This window comes from Argentina anserina, chromosome 7 (genome assembly GCF_933775445.1).
Source record: "Argentina anserina chromosome 7, drPotAnse1.1, whole genome shotgun sequence".
NCBI lineage: Eukaryota > Viridiplantae > Streptophyta > Magnoliopsida > Rosales > Rosaceae > Argentina > Argentina anserina.
The window spans coordinates 11,549,890-11,567,893 of record NC_065878.1 but is presented as its reverse complement, the minus strand read 5'-3'; the positions used below and the strand labels follow the sequence as shown (position 1 = coordinate 11,567,893).

General features: G+C 38.6%; 1 protein-coding gene across 3 annotated transcripts; it reads right to left on the bottom strand.

Annotated features, from left to right (window-relative positions):
• Positions 1–51: 51 nt before the first annotated feature.
• Positions 52–18,000, bottom strand: LOC126803899 (uncharacterized). Of its 3 annotated transcripts, none has more exons than XM_050531621.1 (51): positions 17,827–18,000; positions 16,693–16,990; positions 16,327–16,558; positions 15,868–16,207; positions 15,671–15,784; positions 15,453–15,581; positions 15,140–15,331; positions 14,859–15,053; positions 14,602–14,739; positions 14,352–14,474; positions 14,005–14,258; positions 13,404–13,507; positions 12,810–12,904; positions 12,442–12,732; positions 11,840–12,025; positions 11,659–11,743; positions 11,508–11,575; positions 9,453–9,595; positions 9,232–9,340; positions 9,005–9,151; positions 8,829–8,876; positions 8,621–8,749; positions 8,300–8,533; positions 8,082–8,195; positions 7,906–7,991; positions 7,722–7,827; positions 6,966–7,061; positions 6,716–6,868; positions 6,082–6,261; positions 5,760–5,980; positions 5,542–5,677; positions 5,335–5,457; positions 4,912–4,956; positions 4,739–4,816; positions 4,471–4,587; positions 4,076–4,202; positions 3,900–4,000; positions 3,698–3,829; positions 3,534–3,617; positions 3,240–3,383; positions 3,024–3,155; positions 2,903–2,941; positions 2,675–2,821; positions 2,523–2,584; positions 2,105–2,258; positions 1,827–2,018; positions 1,562–1,666; positions 1,231–1,365; positions 790–1,020; positions 517–621; positions 52–422 (listed from the first exon to the last, which is right to left on the bottom strand). In XM_050531621.1, exons 1-51 carry the CDS (start codon positions 17,923–17,925, stop codon positions 276–278), a joined length of 7,245 nt encoding a protein of 2,414 aa, XP_050387578.1. In that variant the 5' UTR covers positions 17,926–18,000; the 3' UTR covers positions 52–275. The 3 variants fall into 3 exon arrangements, with proteins under 3 accessions (XP_050387578.1, XP_050387579.1, XP_050387580.1); XM_050531622.1 differs by having other exon boundaries at positions 517–618; XM_050531623.1 differs by having other exon boundaries at positions 8,082–8,144.
• Positions 18,001–18,004: the final 4 nt, after the last annotated feature.

The window sequence follows — 18,004 nt, the reverse complement described above, 5'->3', positions numbered from 1 at the left end:
TCATATAATACTTCAGGGACCTATCTAGTACTACCAAACTTTTCAGTGATGTTGGATCAAATTTTGTCGAAAAAAAGAATGTTGGATCAAATTTTAACCGGCCAAAAGCTCCAGGAGTCTCTTATGTACAATTAAGACTGAAATAATTTCCATTACATTTACCTATAGTTGATTTCATCTACAAGTCAAACTATACAATTAAATTGCCAGATATGCAATTAAATTGCTGTTGCATTTACTAGTCCTAAATCTATTGCCGAACGACTCTGGGAGAATCAGTGAGCTGTCTCTGGTACCCAACCAGAAACCATACCCTCGTCCACAGGCTTGGCTCCACATGACCTTGATACAGATTCAAATAGTTTTTCAATCTCTGGTGCACACCTTATGAAACCCCGGTTCCAAAAGTTGTACCTCGGATTCTGGAATATTCACATGTAGAAATGTAGGTCATCACACATCATTCATAAAATTTTCAAAATTATTTGTATACTTAGAGAGGGCAATTATGTTTACCTTGATTAGCTCAATGAAGGTGATCAGTAGACCCCATGGATGCGGCCGATTAACTATAAGACGTTCCAACAAAACCCTTGTGATTTGCTCCTGGATAATTTCCTGCTGAAAGACAGTATGTATAAACTTTTAACACATGTAGCACTTGAATAATCAAAACATGGCAATTACTATACACAGACATAACTAGAACAATCCAAGACTGGGATATAAGCCTCCCAACATTAAAATAAGTATTTGACACAGCAGTATCAAGCCTCTAACTTGTCTCACCTGGTTTGACTCCGCAAATAAGTAAAGAACAATGAAGGAGAAGTAATGTGTATGGGTGTTTGGATAGCGGAGTTGGTTTGCTATTGCATTTAGGAAAAGGTACCGTCCTTCAGTATCTAGGTCCACTATCAGAGTCTGAAAGATATCCAAAGCAGCACCCACCAAATAAACAAATGGAACAGTTTGATTTGCCTGAGCGTGAGGTGTTCTAGCTTGAAGCTGCTGGATAGCCTGTAAAGTAAACCCCATCAGCACTAAGACATCCACTACACTCGAACCTCCCCAATACAGAAGGGGAAAATACATAATGGTGCAAGTTTATGAAATATATGCAATCCAGGAAAACAACACAACTACAAAAAGGAACTTAAAAAAACCAGAATCTTGATTTAAAATAAACAACGATAAGAATGGTTGGGTAATAGAATGCAAACTCAGTACCTGCATCCCCACATAGAGTACAAGGGAGTTGATGAGGGGTACATTGTAACGAGTACCAGCTGAGGCAGCTTCGGTTGGTAGAAGGAGCAATTTTTGCTTCAATTCAGTCAAAAATGAAGAACCTTGTTGCCTTGTCTGCAAGTATATCCATTCACCCATTAAAACAAAATCAAAAAATCCTACAACTATCAGAAAAGCAGACTAGGAGCATGTAATGTAAATAACAAGCCTTCAAACCATACGAGCAATAAATTCAAACAAATAAACCTCACAACTAATTACAAATAGAAAGAAGCAATTATTCATCCAATATGGAAAGAGGTCTACATACCTTGAGATACTCATCCACATCGGTTTTCATCTGCTTTACTTTCAAAGCTGCATCAACCTCGGAAAGAACACGTGGAGACTGAGTGATTTCAGCAAGCAAATCAATCTGCACAAAGACATCATTCTCTTATCATATTTGAAATTTACCGCTTTATCCGTCATACCATCATAAAATATATTATTATCTGAACATTCAACCAACAGCAATTGCAAGATTTTAGATAAAATCATCGAAACCAACAAAAATCTTAAATATCATCACCAACCTTTAAGTTTGGAGTAGATGGATCAGGAAGCCTCATATTACGGGGAAATGCACTGAGTATGATATTTCGCATTTGAATACAACTTGGGGGAATCACATCACAGAAAGTGAAGTGATAATCACAAAGGAACTCGGGGAAATCATGGAGCAGCACAAGAAGAACCCTAAGGGTACCTTTATATAGGAAGTGAACCTATATGATAGAGAAGACACATAATGAAGTGAGATATCAATTTACAGTATGCATTGTAATGAAATCCAATCCCACAAAAAGCATACCGGTATTCCAAGTTCAGCATTCCTCAAAAATGGCTCCATGAACTGAAATAAGTCAACCAGCAAACGTTGTATAAAGGGCCAACCCTTCTGACCGTTTCCAGCTAGCATTTTAGGCATGAAACTTCTGTGACTCACCAACTCGAGCCATGCAAAGCTGATGGTACCAGAAGATATATATCAAAAATGTATTCTTCCATATATCAACAGATCTATTGTTGGCACACCAATATACAATGCTTTCCAACTACCAATATGAAACTAATATAATCCCAAACACCAATGCCGATGGTGCACAAAAAAAAAAAAACAATGACGGCCCAAAAGTTCATAAGCTGATGGTCGTATTTGTTAGGCCCGGAAGCTTACCAACTACCACTATCTCCTACATGAATATTTACTAGTAGAGAATGATGCTAACCTGAATGTAGGAACCTTGAGGGGTTGCAACGCATGAAATGCATTTGCGAAGGCTGTCAATATCTGCAACACAAGAACAGAGACATTAGTGAATTGACATGGGCAAACTGGCAAACCAAAAGGCAAAGATTATCTAATCCAGTAGATCTTGACCTGAAAGTTAGCACCATCAATAATAGGATCCAAAGACCCAAGGTCTAGCAACCAGTTAACAAACAATCTAAAATATGGTCTTGCATTGAAAGATGATTTCTTTTCCTCTGCATCCTTCTGAATGACTCTCACTGTGACTGCCAAAATCTGTTGAATACCAGTGTTACCATTCAAACCATTAATGGATAAGGTTAAAAAATATTTGCAAGGAAAAAGCCCTGCGCTCACCTTGGACAAGAGAATGAGTTTATTTGATCCTTGCTCCATCTGAAATAATGTGAGTTCCACAACAGATTTAGGCCCAGAAACCATAGAGACATGTATAAGGGGGCAATGAAGAGATGATTACCTTAATAATTGAAAATACAAGTTTAGCATAAGCATCAATGGCCAGGAAGGATAGACTCTGCACTTGTTGAGGAGTCTGCAGTGTGCCAGAATTCATCACCTCAGAAGATAGACAATGTGCAACAGTAAGCTCCTGAGTATAAAGAAAGAACAGGCAATCTCATTAAATATTGTAACTCTTAATAAAATCCAAAAATAAATTATAATGAAAACTCACTGTGAGTAGTCGGAAAAACCGCTCCATCAGATCATCCTTCAGCATGCCGCTTGAGTGCAAATTTAAGATTAAATGGGCACAATTATTTTCATTTGCACCAGGTAGTTCCCAAAAGTGATACCACTCAGAAAACAGCGAGGACACCTACAGATTAAATGTATGAGCAGAATAGCAAGAGCAAAAACGCTGTAGATTTTACTTATATTAAAGATGTCCACATATCTCAGTTTTCTTAATTATAAACTAAATCATAGTGTTTTTAACAAAGGAAAACCGCAAAATGTCTCATGGTACCTGATCGCGGAAACCAGGAGGGTCTGATTCTGCAGAATCCACAATACTGAACTCTTCCCTGCTTCCCGGAGAGTGGACAGGAGCCTGCATCATCATAGGAAAAAATAAAGACGTCATTCGAGGCAGAAAATACACAAATAGGCTGAACCACTAAAGATACTAGCCTTTTTTTCTCTCGATTGTCTGGCCTTGTCGTCCTTCCCAACATTAACACCGGCAGTCAAATTAGCAGCAGGATTCTTGATAAATTCTACAACCTGCTGCAGTGACTCTGGAGATCCAGGCTTGGCAGCAGCCTGTATTTAAAAAACTTGTAAACAAACTCTGCATAACAGAAAACATAACAAGACGTTCTTTTATACAGACCTTATTCAATGCTTCAACAACATTTTGAAGTTCTGAGATAACTTTAAAATCTTCAATTGCCAAAGTTTGGACTAAGGAAGTAGCAAACTCAGTTGCTGGCCCTGTGTAATATAAGGAATCAGTATGTTGGATCATATCTATATACTACAACATAAACAAACCTTCATTCTACATACTATTCCTGCCACTGTCAATAAGTTTTGCGATGTGAACATTGTACTCGGCAAGGTTTAGCAATTCACTGAGGATAAGCCCAACAGTAATTTCTTTGTTAAACTTCCGCTCCTCATCAGAATACATCACCTGAAAGAAGTTGCCAATAATTGTAGGTCAGTATTGGGAAAACATATCATCAGTTTCTAGTTGCAACTTGAGGAGTTATGATCATAAGTATATGAAATCACATTAGTTAGTAAGAAAAAAGGTTTGGAATGTTGATCAATTGAGCGACTGAAATAAAAAAATTAAACCCTTTAGAGAAAAAGATCATGATTCAAAGGGGAAGGGTGGGACGGATGGACTGAAAATATCCAGGCAGCAATATCTGCAAGTATAGTGTAGAAGTGCATACCCAACTAGTGACCTCCTTAGAGACAAGCTTACAAACATCACGGATTGCAGCCAGCAATGAGAGATGAGTGCGTACATGAATCTGGTTTGATGCATTCTCATACAAACCCTTGAAAACCTGTAAGAAGTTTGTTAAAGCAAATTTGTTATCAAGACAGTTTTTATATCAGTTGCTAGATACTTTTAATGGCTAATTTCCCAATAGTAAATAAGAGATTTGGTTTAGACATGACCAAAAAAAAGCTTATTATATTAAAAATAGCACTGACCTTTTGAGCCACAGCCAAGGCAGCCTCATCTCGACTGACACATCTGAGTATAATATCAGGCACTTCACCAATGACTCCCTAGATCAACATTTATATTAGTGGACGCATATGTACAAATGCAAGTCTGTGCACAATATGGAGAACTCTCCAAGAAAATAATTGGGTGCCCGTACCTGGATTTCTGATTCCCTAGCATCATTAGTTACCATCGCTTCCAACTGAATAATTAGGAAAATGTGTCAGAATAAGATTGCACCTATATTATTATTAGGTACTAAAAATAATAGGCAAAATGGAAAAATAAACATGACTGAGTGTCCTTCACAACTCCAATGTGATGTAGGTTGCTGCTCAATACACAGATTTAAAACCAAGTTTTCTTTAGTGTGGCTGTGCTATGCTATTGTCCGCCTTCTCCAAATAGAAGAAGAGGATAAAGAATGCCGACCCCAAAATGTAATACACATATGTGCCCAACATGTTCCAAACAAAAAAAATTGATCTGGAACCTTTATAAACAGATCAAGAACCCATTCTCAATATAAATAGGACTAGACAAACATATGATAAGAAAACAATAAAAAAATCTTTGCAACCTTCTGCGCAACAATCTGGTATTTTTCCATTGCAGCCCCTGTTGGGAGGGAAGGTTCTGAGTGATTTCCAAGACGCTCAGTTACAGCAAGTGAAGGTGGCGACTGTGACGAAACTCCAGATTCCTGGGAAAAAAAATTATAAGTTTAAGGAAACAAAGAGAATATAAAAGTTAACCACCCTACAATCATGTAAGAATTTTTGGCAACCTTTACAACATCAGGTGACTCTACAGAGTGCAGCTCCGGGGCAGAAGCAGCAGAAGGAAATGAGCCAACAATAGAATCATTTTCAGAACTATGATGGGAAACACCATCGGTCGCCCCAACATGATTAGATGAAGCACTGTTACACATAAACTGTAATGTCAAACATTTCAGCAATTAATACTTCATCATGCATATCGTACAGCTATATAAACAACCACCTAAGATGAAGGGCAGAATTGGATTCCATCACTTCCTCCAATGGACGAGAAACAGCTTCGAATTTGCTCCCAGGTCCTGCTGAGTATCCAGTGTTAAGTTGCCCAGATGCTGAACTGTATGTGCTAGTGAGACCAACACTACCAGATGAAGCTGTGGTAGCAACTGGCAGAACGTGCGAACTTTGGATAGATTGGTTTTGCCAGGGAAGCCGAACAAAATCCTACATTATAAACGAGGGGCGTAAGACGAAAAGAAGGTAGCACAAAGCATTCCTCCGAGTGGAATGTTTCTCAAATAAAAGAGAAGCCGACCAAATCTTACTTCATAAACTCGTTGTTGAGAGAGGGACAAATGACCAGGTTTAGGGCGGAGAGCTTCTGGCACAACACCCATAGAACCTTGTGGATACATGTTAGCATCGAAATAGGTTGCACCAACACCTTCTCTCTTCCTTCTTACTGAAAGCTGTGGACCTATTTCCCCATCAATTGTTGCTACTGCCTGTAAGCAATAAACCAAGATCAAACAAAATAAATAGAAAAGAGATGTCATCTAAATAGAGGAAACTTATTGTTAACTAAAATTCGACCTCAACTAATATTCAAGGCTCCAAGATTCATATGAAATTTAACAACTGAGATCAAATGAACAGTTGAACAATATAGACCATGAAGTCCAAATTATAATTTTCATATATTTTAAAACGGGGCCCAACCCAGGCTACATCTTGCATTCGCCCAGCCAGTTACCCTCCCCTCTTTTTGTGTTCCATTTTACAGCATTCAAGCTACTATTTAGAAAGCTTCAAATGATTATTATTATTATATATAAGCTTAAAAAAATAAATTGAAGTCGGTCGTAGCAGTTGAAGAAGGGCACAATTCCAGTCCTGCTTTTTTTTTGGTGCATACAAACTTTATAGACAAGTAAAAGTTATCTCTTCATCAAATCAAACCTTATCTGTAGCAGCCTGCTCAATGACTGCACATCCAAGATCCAGATTATCATTGGTTACAAGTTGAACAGCTTGTTCTAGAAGTTCATTTGCTATATTTAATCCCTGAAGAGAATTTCTTAGCTGACTCAATATTGAACTCCGCAACGGTTCCTGCAGGCAAACAAACCACCAAATAAATGACAAAACATTATGAGTCCGGTAATGAGAGAAAAAGCAAATAGGACAAAATTTTGAAAAAGAAATATACCTTGCATGTCACATGTGCTAGACTCCCTGCCAAACTGGCGACCATCAAGTGAGCTGCATTAAATATTCGTGTGTCATCTGATTCCATGGCATAGTCCTACAAACACAAATATGAAGAGATGTCAGATACATTGAATATTCTTGTCACATCTTATTCTAATGGCCTACTCCCCACAAATAAAACTACGGAGAGAGATGCTACATAAGTTTCCAGATAGAAGAGTTCTTGGGCCCAACTCTAACGACAAATCCAGTGGGCTAAGGGAGGCTTCCTAGAGTGATTGGATATATGGAGTTTTACTATTTTATGTATCAAAACCATCTAACTAATGCAATGAGAGATAGCTACAACTTGCCTCCACCAGATCTCCATGCATTATTACACACTAAAAACCAATAATTAGACTTGAACCCTTCTTTTTATGAATTCCATAATATAAATTCTATACTATCTATCTAAGCAGGACAGAAAAAACCATGTGTTGTAGAACACTACTTGGGTTGAAGACATCAGCATACATATAACACAACTTTATGACTAGGGGATATCAATAGAGATGTGGCAAAACAAGGACTGCCACTGACAGATAACGAAGGAACATAAAAGGTAGAGTTATCCAAAAGCAAGAATGACAGCAAAACATATAGTAAGACATTGCGTAGTAATGACAAGAGTTGACATGCTACATAACCTAAAAGCCCAGAAAGCAAATGGGTCACAAGTAGAATAAAATTTACTACTACTTAAGTATCTAACCTTTAACACAAGCTCCTTAGTTGTCTGGGTAGCTATAGAAACACTGCGCTGAACTATACCAGATACAATTTCTTTGATAGCTCTATCCATAGCAATTGGAACCACTCTGCAATATATGAATGACAATTAGTAATTCTTCCAAAGCACTTGCGAATGTAATTGATAGGAAAGGACTTTCTACCACCTTTGGAAGTGCACATGCAACCCCAAGGCACTGAGTTTCTGGTTGATAATTACGTGGGTTCCAATGTTCGGTATTGCTGTGGGATGCTGCAAGACAACAGCCAGAAAGTAGTGGGGATAAGAATAAACATACTAATTACAAAAAGGACAGGAGAAAAAAAACATACAAACACGAACCTGACTGACAGAAAATGGGGACTGTGATGGAGTAGCTTGTAACAGTACTTGAGCAGAAGTGATCTGATCAGATAACCCCATAGCAAGCTTGTCATCCTCCATCAAGGTAGGATACTGAAGAATATTAAAAAAATAAAAATCAACGCACGACCTATATAGAATGTACATGTAAAACTTCTACCCAGAAAGAAGATCTCAAGCCAAAGTTGAAAGCAAACCTGAGATAACAAATGTGTATGGCTGCCAGAGTTAGATGGAGCAACATCAATTGGTAGCTCAACTTGGTTTAGTGGAGGGATAATTCCAGATTTTACTTCAGCAATCTGTGGTTGGGATGCCCCAAAGTCTTTGTTGGAGAAATCAGGATTCCCTTCAAGTTCTCTATTGCGATCCTTGAGAAGAGAAGTTGGTGTAATCTCCTTCAAATCCACTCCTAAAGTCTTGAATAGAACCTGAAATCCGAACCTCATAATCAAGTAAATGGACTATTATGGCAGGCAAGCTCCAACAAACAACTCAAGAGACTAATGTCAGAATACCTCTATATCAAACTTGAGATTCATCTTCAAATTTGGCATGGAATAGATCTCAGCAAGTAATCCAAGAATACCCATTGTCCAGGGATTTGGTGGTTGATAAGCCAGGCTACTTTGACATGGTTCCAAAATCTGCAACCAGCAAAATAAAATAAGCTGGACACATACCCTTACATAAAGATCAAGCTTAATAAATAGCAACACACTATACCTTTGAAGTAAAAGGTATGACAGCAATCATCAAACCTTTCTCATATGCCTGTTAAGAGGGAGGAAAATTGGCATCAATCATATAGTAATCATGTAGTGAGTGGCATAATAACAATATTTATCAGAATTGTCGTTGGGCAGTAACAAACAAAAAACCAACAAGGGTCAAACTAATACCTCTATGATCAAGGATTTGGGATCAATTTCACGAGCCCTTAAAACTTGATTTCTTCCGATCGTAAGCTTCCCAAGCCAGCTACCTAAATTTTTCAATAAAGAACGCTCCTCTGAGCTTGATTTTATAAGCTCAGACCCTAGAAGAACCTGAGAGGATATCCATAAGCATCAGATAAGGCTACTGCACATTTATCTCTAAGTGCACAAATATAAATAACATGACAGACCTTGCAGTTCTCATACGTGGCTTGAACAATCTCTTTATTCAAAGTCTTTGAATTAAGTTTGTCCAGAAATTTCAGGTACAAGTCATGAAAATTCGGCTCAATACTTGCCCTGCCAAGAGTTAGGTAGGTTGCAGATGTTAGGAATCAAGACAATAATCAAATACCGGAGCAACCAACTTTGATAAGTACAATATATAAATTGGTATTTTATGTGTACTGACCTTTTCATAACCATATACTGCGCAAACCAAGGATAGTATTGCTCTTTCAGTATCTCGGAGAACTCCTTTGACTTGGCCTCAATATTAGTAAGTGATATATTATTAACGATAAATAATACTTTGTCCTGAATCTCTGCTGGAGCCTGTAGGAAGAACCATACTTGGTAAAACATTTGTACCAACAAAATAAGTATCTGCTCTAAAACTACAGGTCTCCTAAACAATCAACCACATACAATTAAAAGTTCTTCCACAACATGCCAGGCAATGACTTAAAAAAAAAGAATCTGGTTCACTTTTTTAACATCACACCAGCAGTCCCCAGTCCAGCACCATATCAAGTCAGGAAAAAATAAGAAATAAAATAAATAACTAAATAAATATCACCAGAAGAATAAGCTGGACACAATAACCATATCAGTCCGATAAAAAAAAAACCATCTCCGGAGCTCCTATTATCAATGTAAAGATAGGAAAAGCACATAACTAGAGATATACCATAACAATCACCACTTTGTGGAAAGGCCAGAGAAGGGTGCAAATGCTACTAATAGCTCAGGGATATGTTAGGCCCAGGAATGTCCTCATGGGCGTCATGAAATTATGTGGAAAACAAGCCAGGAACTACTAATGGCACAGTAATGCCAAAGACTACCATGGGATGTTGAAAACATAAAATGCCATCATATTCTAGGCCCATCTATATCTGATGCATACTTGTGACAAACTACAGTTACCCAAAGATAACACCTCACTAAATAAGGATGTATTAACTAAATTTATCCAAGCTTGCTATTGATAATATTGATTGTGGCATGAGCCCGCAGCTCACCCTCTTGGATTTTCATTCAGTTCAGCGTGACACTAAGAAAGAGAGATGTGCCTAAAGCGGCATGCAAGCAAACTGCGCACGCTAAGAGAAAAGGAGAGATGTTCGCAATTACTACCACAAGAAAGCCGCTCCCCTACCCCGGCCCGTCACTTTTCTTGGCCAGATTGGTTGTAGTGCAGACTAAGGAGCCGCTCCTCCATGCTGCGGCTGTGGAGGTGGGGGCTGCCGCCTCCCTTGGTTTTTGGGGGCCAATTATTTTTTACAGGCCTGCCGAATCCTGAAAAAGGGGGTTCTTGGGGAAGCGTGGTAAGGGAAGGTAGGGGCTGTCGCTGCCTGATAGAGGCAGAAGCCGGGGCCACGGGAGCTATCTACGTGGAGTGTGTCGATTGAAAGAGGAGGGGAGACAACTCAAATGCCAGCGCAAAAATAGAAAGAGGGGATGAAAAGTGTCTATATTCCACTCTGAAGCAAGCCAATAGGTAAGGACTAAGGGTCCGCGGGAAGGCCTTATGAACGAAATAAAGAATCAGTGAAGCCGAGTGAACGCAGGCTCCCGAAGAGGGAAGCCCAACGAATGGACTTTTGGCTCGTGTCGAACCTGCCCCGTACTTATGCTTGGATTGACTACCTTCGGGAGTTTTCTATGTTCTGGAGGAACAGGTCGCGGTCGCCCCTCCAAAAATGACCTTCAAAGGAGTAGGGGCCATAGTCTATAACCAATGCTGCCTTGCATTGGGGTATACTGGTATAACAAAATGCATTAATGGGATACAGAGAGACAGTTCATTCCGACCAATATTAAGTAACACCTCACTAAATAAGGATGTATTAACTAAATTTATTTAAAATAATATTAAGACTGCCATGGGATGTTGGAAACATAAAATATCATCATATTCTAGGCCCATCTCTATCTGATGCATACTTGAGACAAACTACAGTTAACCAAAAATAACACCTCACTAAATAAGGATGTATTAATTAATTATTATCCAAAATAACAACAATATTAGTTAGCATCTAAGACTAAATGGCAATGCAGTCGGGTAGAGTTGGACGAATACAAGTTTTTAGTAATATTTCGGCAACACACATCCAAAAATTTGAGATTAAACATGTATACTTCTCTAGTTGAAAGTTCTCCAATGCATATGACAGGGCAACAATAATCAACAGATACTACCACACATCGTCCTGCATGATATGTAAGGCTAACAGGATACCTCAACAGGAGCGTCTCTTTTCTCAGCTGCTGCAACCAATGTTTCAATGTTCAAAGCAGAGCCAAACCCTGTATTGTATTGCAAAGAATTGTAATGAACATCAGATTTATAATGATTACTTAAAAAAGGAGGTAAAGAACTGAAAATTTACTGGTAGAGGCAGATGCTCGTGTCGGACGAACAAATCCAGGGGAAGCAGAAGACGAAACTGATTGAACACTAACTGCATTTTGTACCTGCAAGAATTAAAAAGGGAAGAATGAAATGTGATGTCATACGAGCTCATTTGTAGAATTTAATCCAGCAGAAGGCAAGAAGTTAAGCAGGCATACCTTCTGAATACTTGAAGCATCACCAACAGGAACTGTGGGTGGCATCGCAGATGATATAAATGGTTTCACCTCATTAGATGAAGTTGAGGACTTGACACGATCATCAAAAGAGCTTTCATGTCTCTGTTGGAGCTGGAGTTGAGTAGATATTGGCTGTCCACTTTGTACAATGCTAGATCCATTTACCTGAAACAGCGAGTCAGCATATAAGCAAGAAGGGGCATTAGATCAGAGATTTAAAAATGAATTGCATAACTGACGTGAATAAGTTCTAAGGTTTAACATAGATTAATGGCTCTAAAGTTTAAAACTGGTCTTGGTTTAATATCATCCTAACAAACTGCAAGTACAAATTAGACTTGGGCTTTAACAGAAAAGGCAGACAGAATGAGCATTTTGTGACAAAAGATTATTTGAAAAAAGCATATGTAAATTATTGAAATGTTACAGAAAATTTTGACAAAACAATCTTTCGATCTCACAGAAGAACCTCGATGTTCATCATTAACCTTGACCAGAGAACATAGAAAATATGTTTTTAATACAGAAAAAGCTTACAAGACCTCTCTACCACTGAAATCTTACTAATTTACTACACTTACCTCCACATTTCCTGAGGTAACTTGACTGGGGCCAAGATGATGAACTGCAGAAGCAACATTTCCTGAGGTAACTTGACTGGGGCCATGATGATGAACTGCAGAAGCATGGTAACTTCCATCTGAATCTGAATGACCGGATGAAATCCTGGCAAGAGCCTGCTCAATGAATGCCACCAGCTCTGAATGGGTATTGCGCAAATGGGATATCTGAAGAATGTGATTGCAGTACTGTGGCCACTCAATCAGACGGTCCACAAACTGCTCCAAAGCCTTGGTTCCGAACACAAACATCTGCAAGTTGAACAACCATGAGCACTGTAATGACATGAAAATGTAGTAAACGGAATTTAAAAGGAGATAGTACATACTTTTGAATCTGCAGGTTTGCGCAATGCATCTAAAACACCGCGCAGAGCAATCCCCAGGGTCAAATGAGTTACAAGCTGCTGCTTGATGACAGACCCTAAAATGAGATTATAGACACATTATTGGCAGAAGTCAATAAAACATAATGTAACAGCAAGTTACACAAAAATCTAAGAAAAAATTACATTTTACTGGACCATAAACATTGAAATTCTGTGGCTGCAAATGTATATATTTTCTAAAAGCACAAAGAAGCTTAAGGGCCAAGAAATATTCAAAAGATTAAAGTTTATCATTTTTGCTTCCCTTTCAAGTTCAAGATGAATGCTCTTTCATGTCAACACTTGCTCCACACATGTTAAAGCATTTATGGCCGAAAATTATGGGCTTGTGCTACGGGGCCATGGAATCCTGACTCATATATAATCAATTGATGGATACCCATTGACCCATATACTCATACAGACCCAAAAAAAAAAGTGATGGAGTTTCATTTTACATAACATTACAATACGCAACCTAAACTTTTAGTTCCTCAGTTAAACATGTAGTTCAACTCAAATTGTCAATGATAGCAAACTCATAACAATTCTCACCAAATAAAATTGCAGCAATTTTGAGCTGTCTTTCAGGATACTTTGGAAAGAATCTGTACTCTTCGAACAGATTAGCAATCATGCACTCAAAAATGGATTGTTCCCTGTCATTTGATGCAAGAAAAACATTATCAATTCCAAAACGTGCAAAACGAAAAAAAAAAAAAAGGGGGGGGGGGGGGGGAGGTGTGCTCCGCAGATATCAGTAAAACCTCCATGCTACTATGCGCACTAAATGTATCAATTTAAAAAACTAAATCCATAAGTTTCCAAATTAAAAAGTTGCATCTTTTAGAAGTATATTTTGATAACAATGTTGTACATACGGCATGTAAGCCCATGCAATTGGGAAAACCAGCTTGGCTCTTCCCACCAGGGACATGAGGAAACAGTTAATAACTCATTACAGATATACAGACTCCGATGTACATTATCACTCAAAACAAAATCAATGACTTTCACAACTAGACAAATAGTATCCTGGGTACATCAGCTACTCCAGTGTACTATCAGAAAATCTATAACCTTATTAAAAGTACGGAAGCAAATCAGTCTTTGAAAATTATTTGGGAACCAGATGCGAAAGCTTTAATATACATACCTTTTTACAGAAGATTCTTTGAATCCAGCGAGCATTTGGACCATTGATTCAATAGTCAATTGACCAGAAAACATTTGATGGAAGTAAGAGTTGGCTTCAGTTTCAATATCATCTGTATATCCACCATCTGTTGATGACTCTGTATTCCCACCATTCTGTAGCCTTGGATTAGAATTCATAATTGATACAGTGAGTCTTTCCATTTCCTCAGTAAGGTGGCTAGAAGTAATCTGCCCAACATGAGCTTTAAGAACCTACAATCAAACATAGAAATGATGAAATTCTGCATAACAAAAATTGTACTCCCACATTTCAGGAAACAAAAGCTGCAAGTCAGGTTGTAGAACCTTTGAGAAGGTAGCAGTAGTGTCCCCATAAAGAGTTGAGACAGCACTGGAATGCTGGAATGGTCTGGTGGAGAAATCTTGGGTCCCACCAGACTGAATCTCCTTAAGGAACCTGAGGCACTCCTGAAAAGTCCCATTGGGTTTATTTAGTGGTTAATACATCTAACATTTATATAAGCTGCACAAAGACAGCATATTGAGATTATTGTGGCTCAACTTACAGCGCTAACAGCAGCCAAGAGTACATTACCTCAAAAAAGGTGTCTTTATATGTAACCAAATTACTACTCAACCACTTTTCAAGTTCTACAAGCTCTTTTCTAAAAGCAAGGGCCGCCAGTCTGATACTAAACGGAGAAGGGATCATTTCCATGACGGACGGCAAAATCTACAAATAGAAAATAATTACTACATGAGTGAAATATTATAGAAGATCCACCAAATTTGGGAGACTGCTACAAACACAACTGGTAAGGAGACAATTCACAGGTTCGTTCGAAAATACACCTTGAGCTCTTGACAGATATCCACTATCCTATTCATGCTGTCTGGATCACTATTGTAGGTATCCACAAATCCCCGGAGCACCAAAGAGGGGTTAGTATGCCAGAGGTGAACAATCATGCCATTAGCCATGACATTTTTTACTACCATGGGGAAAACAATAAAAGACACTTCATACTGCAGCAGGTTGTATGGAGTCTGTAAGCATGAAGATAAATTCATTAAATTGTACTCGGAGAAGAAAGGTTTAAAGAATTAATGCCCAGATAAATTTCAATATTTACATTAATGTGAGCCATCCCAAGAAGCAGGACTTCAGAACAGTGTTGAAGAGGATACTCGAGTATCGAGCGAACAGAAAGAGCATGACCCCTCTCTGATAGGTGACAAAGTACATCCAAAAGGTCTAGACACAACCATGCATGATTTGCATGCCCATGTTGTAGCTTGTGGCCATTTACTGCATCCGCATATGGCTGAAAGGATGACAGGTAATTCGGAACTTTCAAAGTCATATACATCTTAAGTTAAATAAAATTAGCAAAGTTAATGAAACATAAGTGGGTACAGGTGAGCTGGATGAATACAGGTTCTTACCAGCTGCCTAACAGAGTGAGCAAAGGTAAATACTTCAGGTGGTGATGAAACAGCATGTTTGAGAAATGATAGCTGACCCTCAGTATTCTTCCAAACAGACCCACAAATAGCATGTAGGGGGAATGGCTCCTGCAGAGATCCAGACAAAGGGGTTAATACGGCCAGAAACATCATACTTTGCATATTACTGATCTGAAAATTAAATGTGCAAGACAAACCTGACAGACATGCTGATATAGAGACATGAAAAAAGAGAATGCCTCCTGATTAGGAATATAGAATCCCTCATGATCCAAATTTTCAATAACACTTATCCAGTTGGTGTTCGGAGCCTGTATTCAGAAAATAAAGATGAATTTCCTTCACTGAGCCATGACTAAACAAAAGATTACAAGAAGATTAGAAGTGGACTCACAAGTTGATTGATTGTATCCACAAGGACATCAATGTTCCACGTATTCAGCATAGGTAAATCAGATGAACTGATGTAACCAAGTGCCAACCTAAAGGTTGAAAATGTATTCTGATTATCCTCGAGACCAGCATGGGTGCAGGAAATCGTGCCAAGTATTTTAGAGATAGTAATCTCATTGAGAGGTAAGAAAAGGGATAAAATCTCTTTGCACTGAGATGTGTCAACTGTGCATCCATAACCTAATTCCTTCATAATATCTCCCATACTCATCTCCTTCTCCATTTCTGCTAAAATTGCATCGAAGTCATTTTCTCCACTTTCATGGAACAGATCCACGTTCCTGCAGAAAAGGCAAAACCTACTGAGTAAAGGAGGCAATTTATCATAACAAAGGAATGAAAATTCAAGAGTATGTACTAAGGGTAGTCATCTAAAAGCTATTTTGAATAGTAAAAGTACCTCAAAAAATCAGCATCACGAAGCTCATCCGAAAGCAATGGACTTAAAACGAAAGAGCTTTCATCATCTTTCAGCTGCAGTAAAGATACCATCTGCATAAAGGAATCTACATGCTTGGAAAGACCCTCAGACCGCTGGAGGAACATAACAATGCTCTGAATTTTCTCAGAAGAGATCCTGTCCGCAGGAGTTTGACACAATTGCTCAATCTGAGCCATGCAAAAGTTTTTGCCTGGACACAAACAGTGGATACATTAATACAAAACACAGTAGAAGAAGCCAAAATAAGAATAAAACATGGAAAAATATAAAACCATCAACCTAAAATATTACAATCAAACAGTCCATCTGATAACCAGAGCTTACCGCATATTCTGGTGTCTAGGTTTTCTGAATCTGACAAAGCAAGACCAACACCAATTTTCTCAGGTACAGACAGTTGCAATGCACTCGAGAAATTCTGAACAATTCCCTCATTGACCGCTGTATTTCTTAGTGATTCACAGAACATAGTGCTGAAATTTGGTTGGTCAATGAGATATTTAAAAATTGAGGCAAGAACCCGTTCCAGTGCCACATTCTTACTGTCTGATCTGTAATGATTGAGATGATCCAGGCAGGTTTGGAGCAGCAAAATGCTTCCCTCAATTCCATATTCAACAAACTGGCATGAAACAGCATACTACATCAGCAAGATCTCAGGTGGAATGCAAGATTTGGATAACCTCAAAAAAGCTTACTCCAACATTTAACAAACTATCCTAAATACAGACCACAATTATATAAAAGATCTAAGAGTAGCATATACTACACTTAGTGTACATGCAACTATCAAAAATCAAACAGTACGCTCAAGTCCAGTCTATTTCATGCAAGCCTCACCAGGAATCATAAAAATACCAAACACACAAAGAAACTATGAATGCGCACACCAAATGCTGGAGAAATATGACTACCTAATGATTTTCTGCGCAAACCCCCACACGTTACTATTACAATTACAAGAAGCAAATGATTGCATACGATTTTAGCACATAATCCCTACTTCAACATCTCTTATTCCATTCAAGAACCACCAGCTTAAGGCACCATAGCGTATCGGTTTTACGACACTCCAGCAGAAGCATTGCCTACCTACTCATCTACTATAAAAACAAGCTCTTACTACATTCATTTTTTACTTTAACCTCTTTGATAATCTTCCGATTCGGGCACCAGTTACTTCGTATAAAAACAAGGAAGCTAAATCATTCAATCACACCATACAGCAATATAATCACGTTTCGAAAATAAGCACAGAGCTCACTGATTAAACCAAGCCTACGAGTTAGAATAAAACCCTAGGTTTCAGTTCTGATAGTCTCAGTAAGAGTCCGAAACCGAACAAATTGAAGTTACGTCCAAGTTCCGAACACTCGGAAAATCAAAACAGTGAATTCCTAGGGCTACGATGACGAAGAATCGAGAGAAAACAGAGAAAGCTTGAACGAGGTAGAGTACCTGAGTGAGCTCACGGTGAACGGAGTCGGAGTTGGAGTCGTTGAGGCTGTGGAGGAGGAAGCGAATCTGGTCCGCAGTGGTCTGCGAAAACTTGAGCATCGCGTAGACGACGAGGGATTGCGAGATAGGGTTTGCTGTGATATCGAGATTGAGAGCAGATAGCAGAGGTTACTCGGTG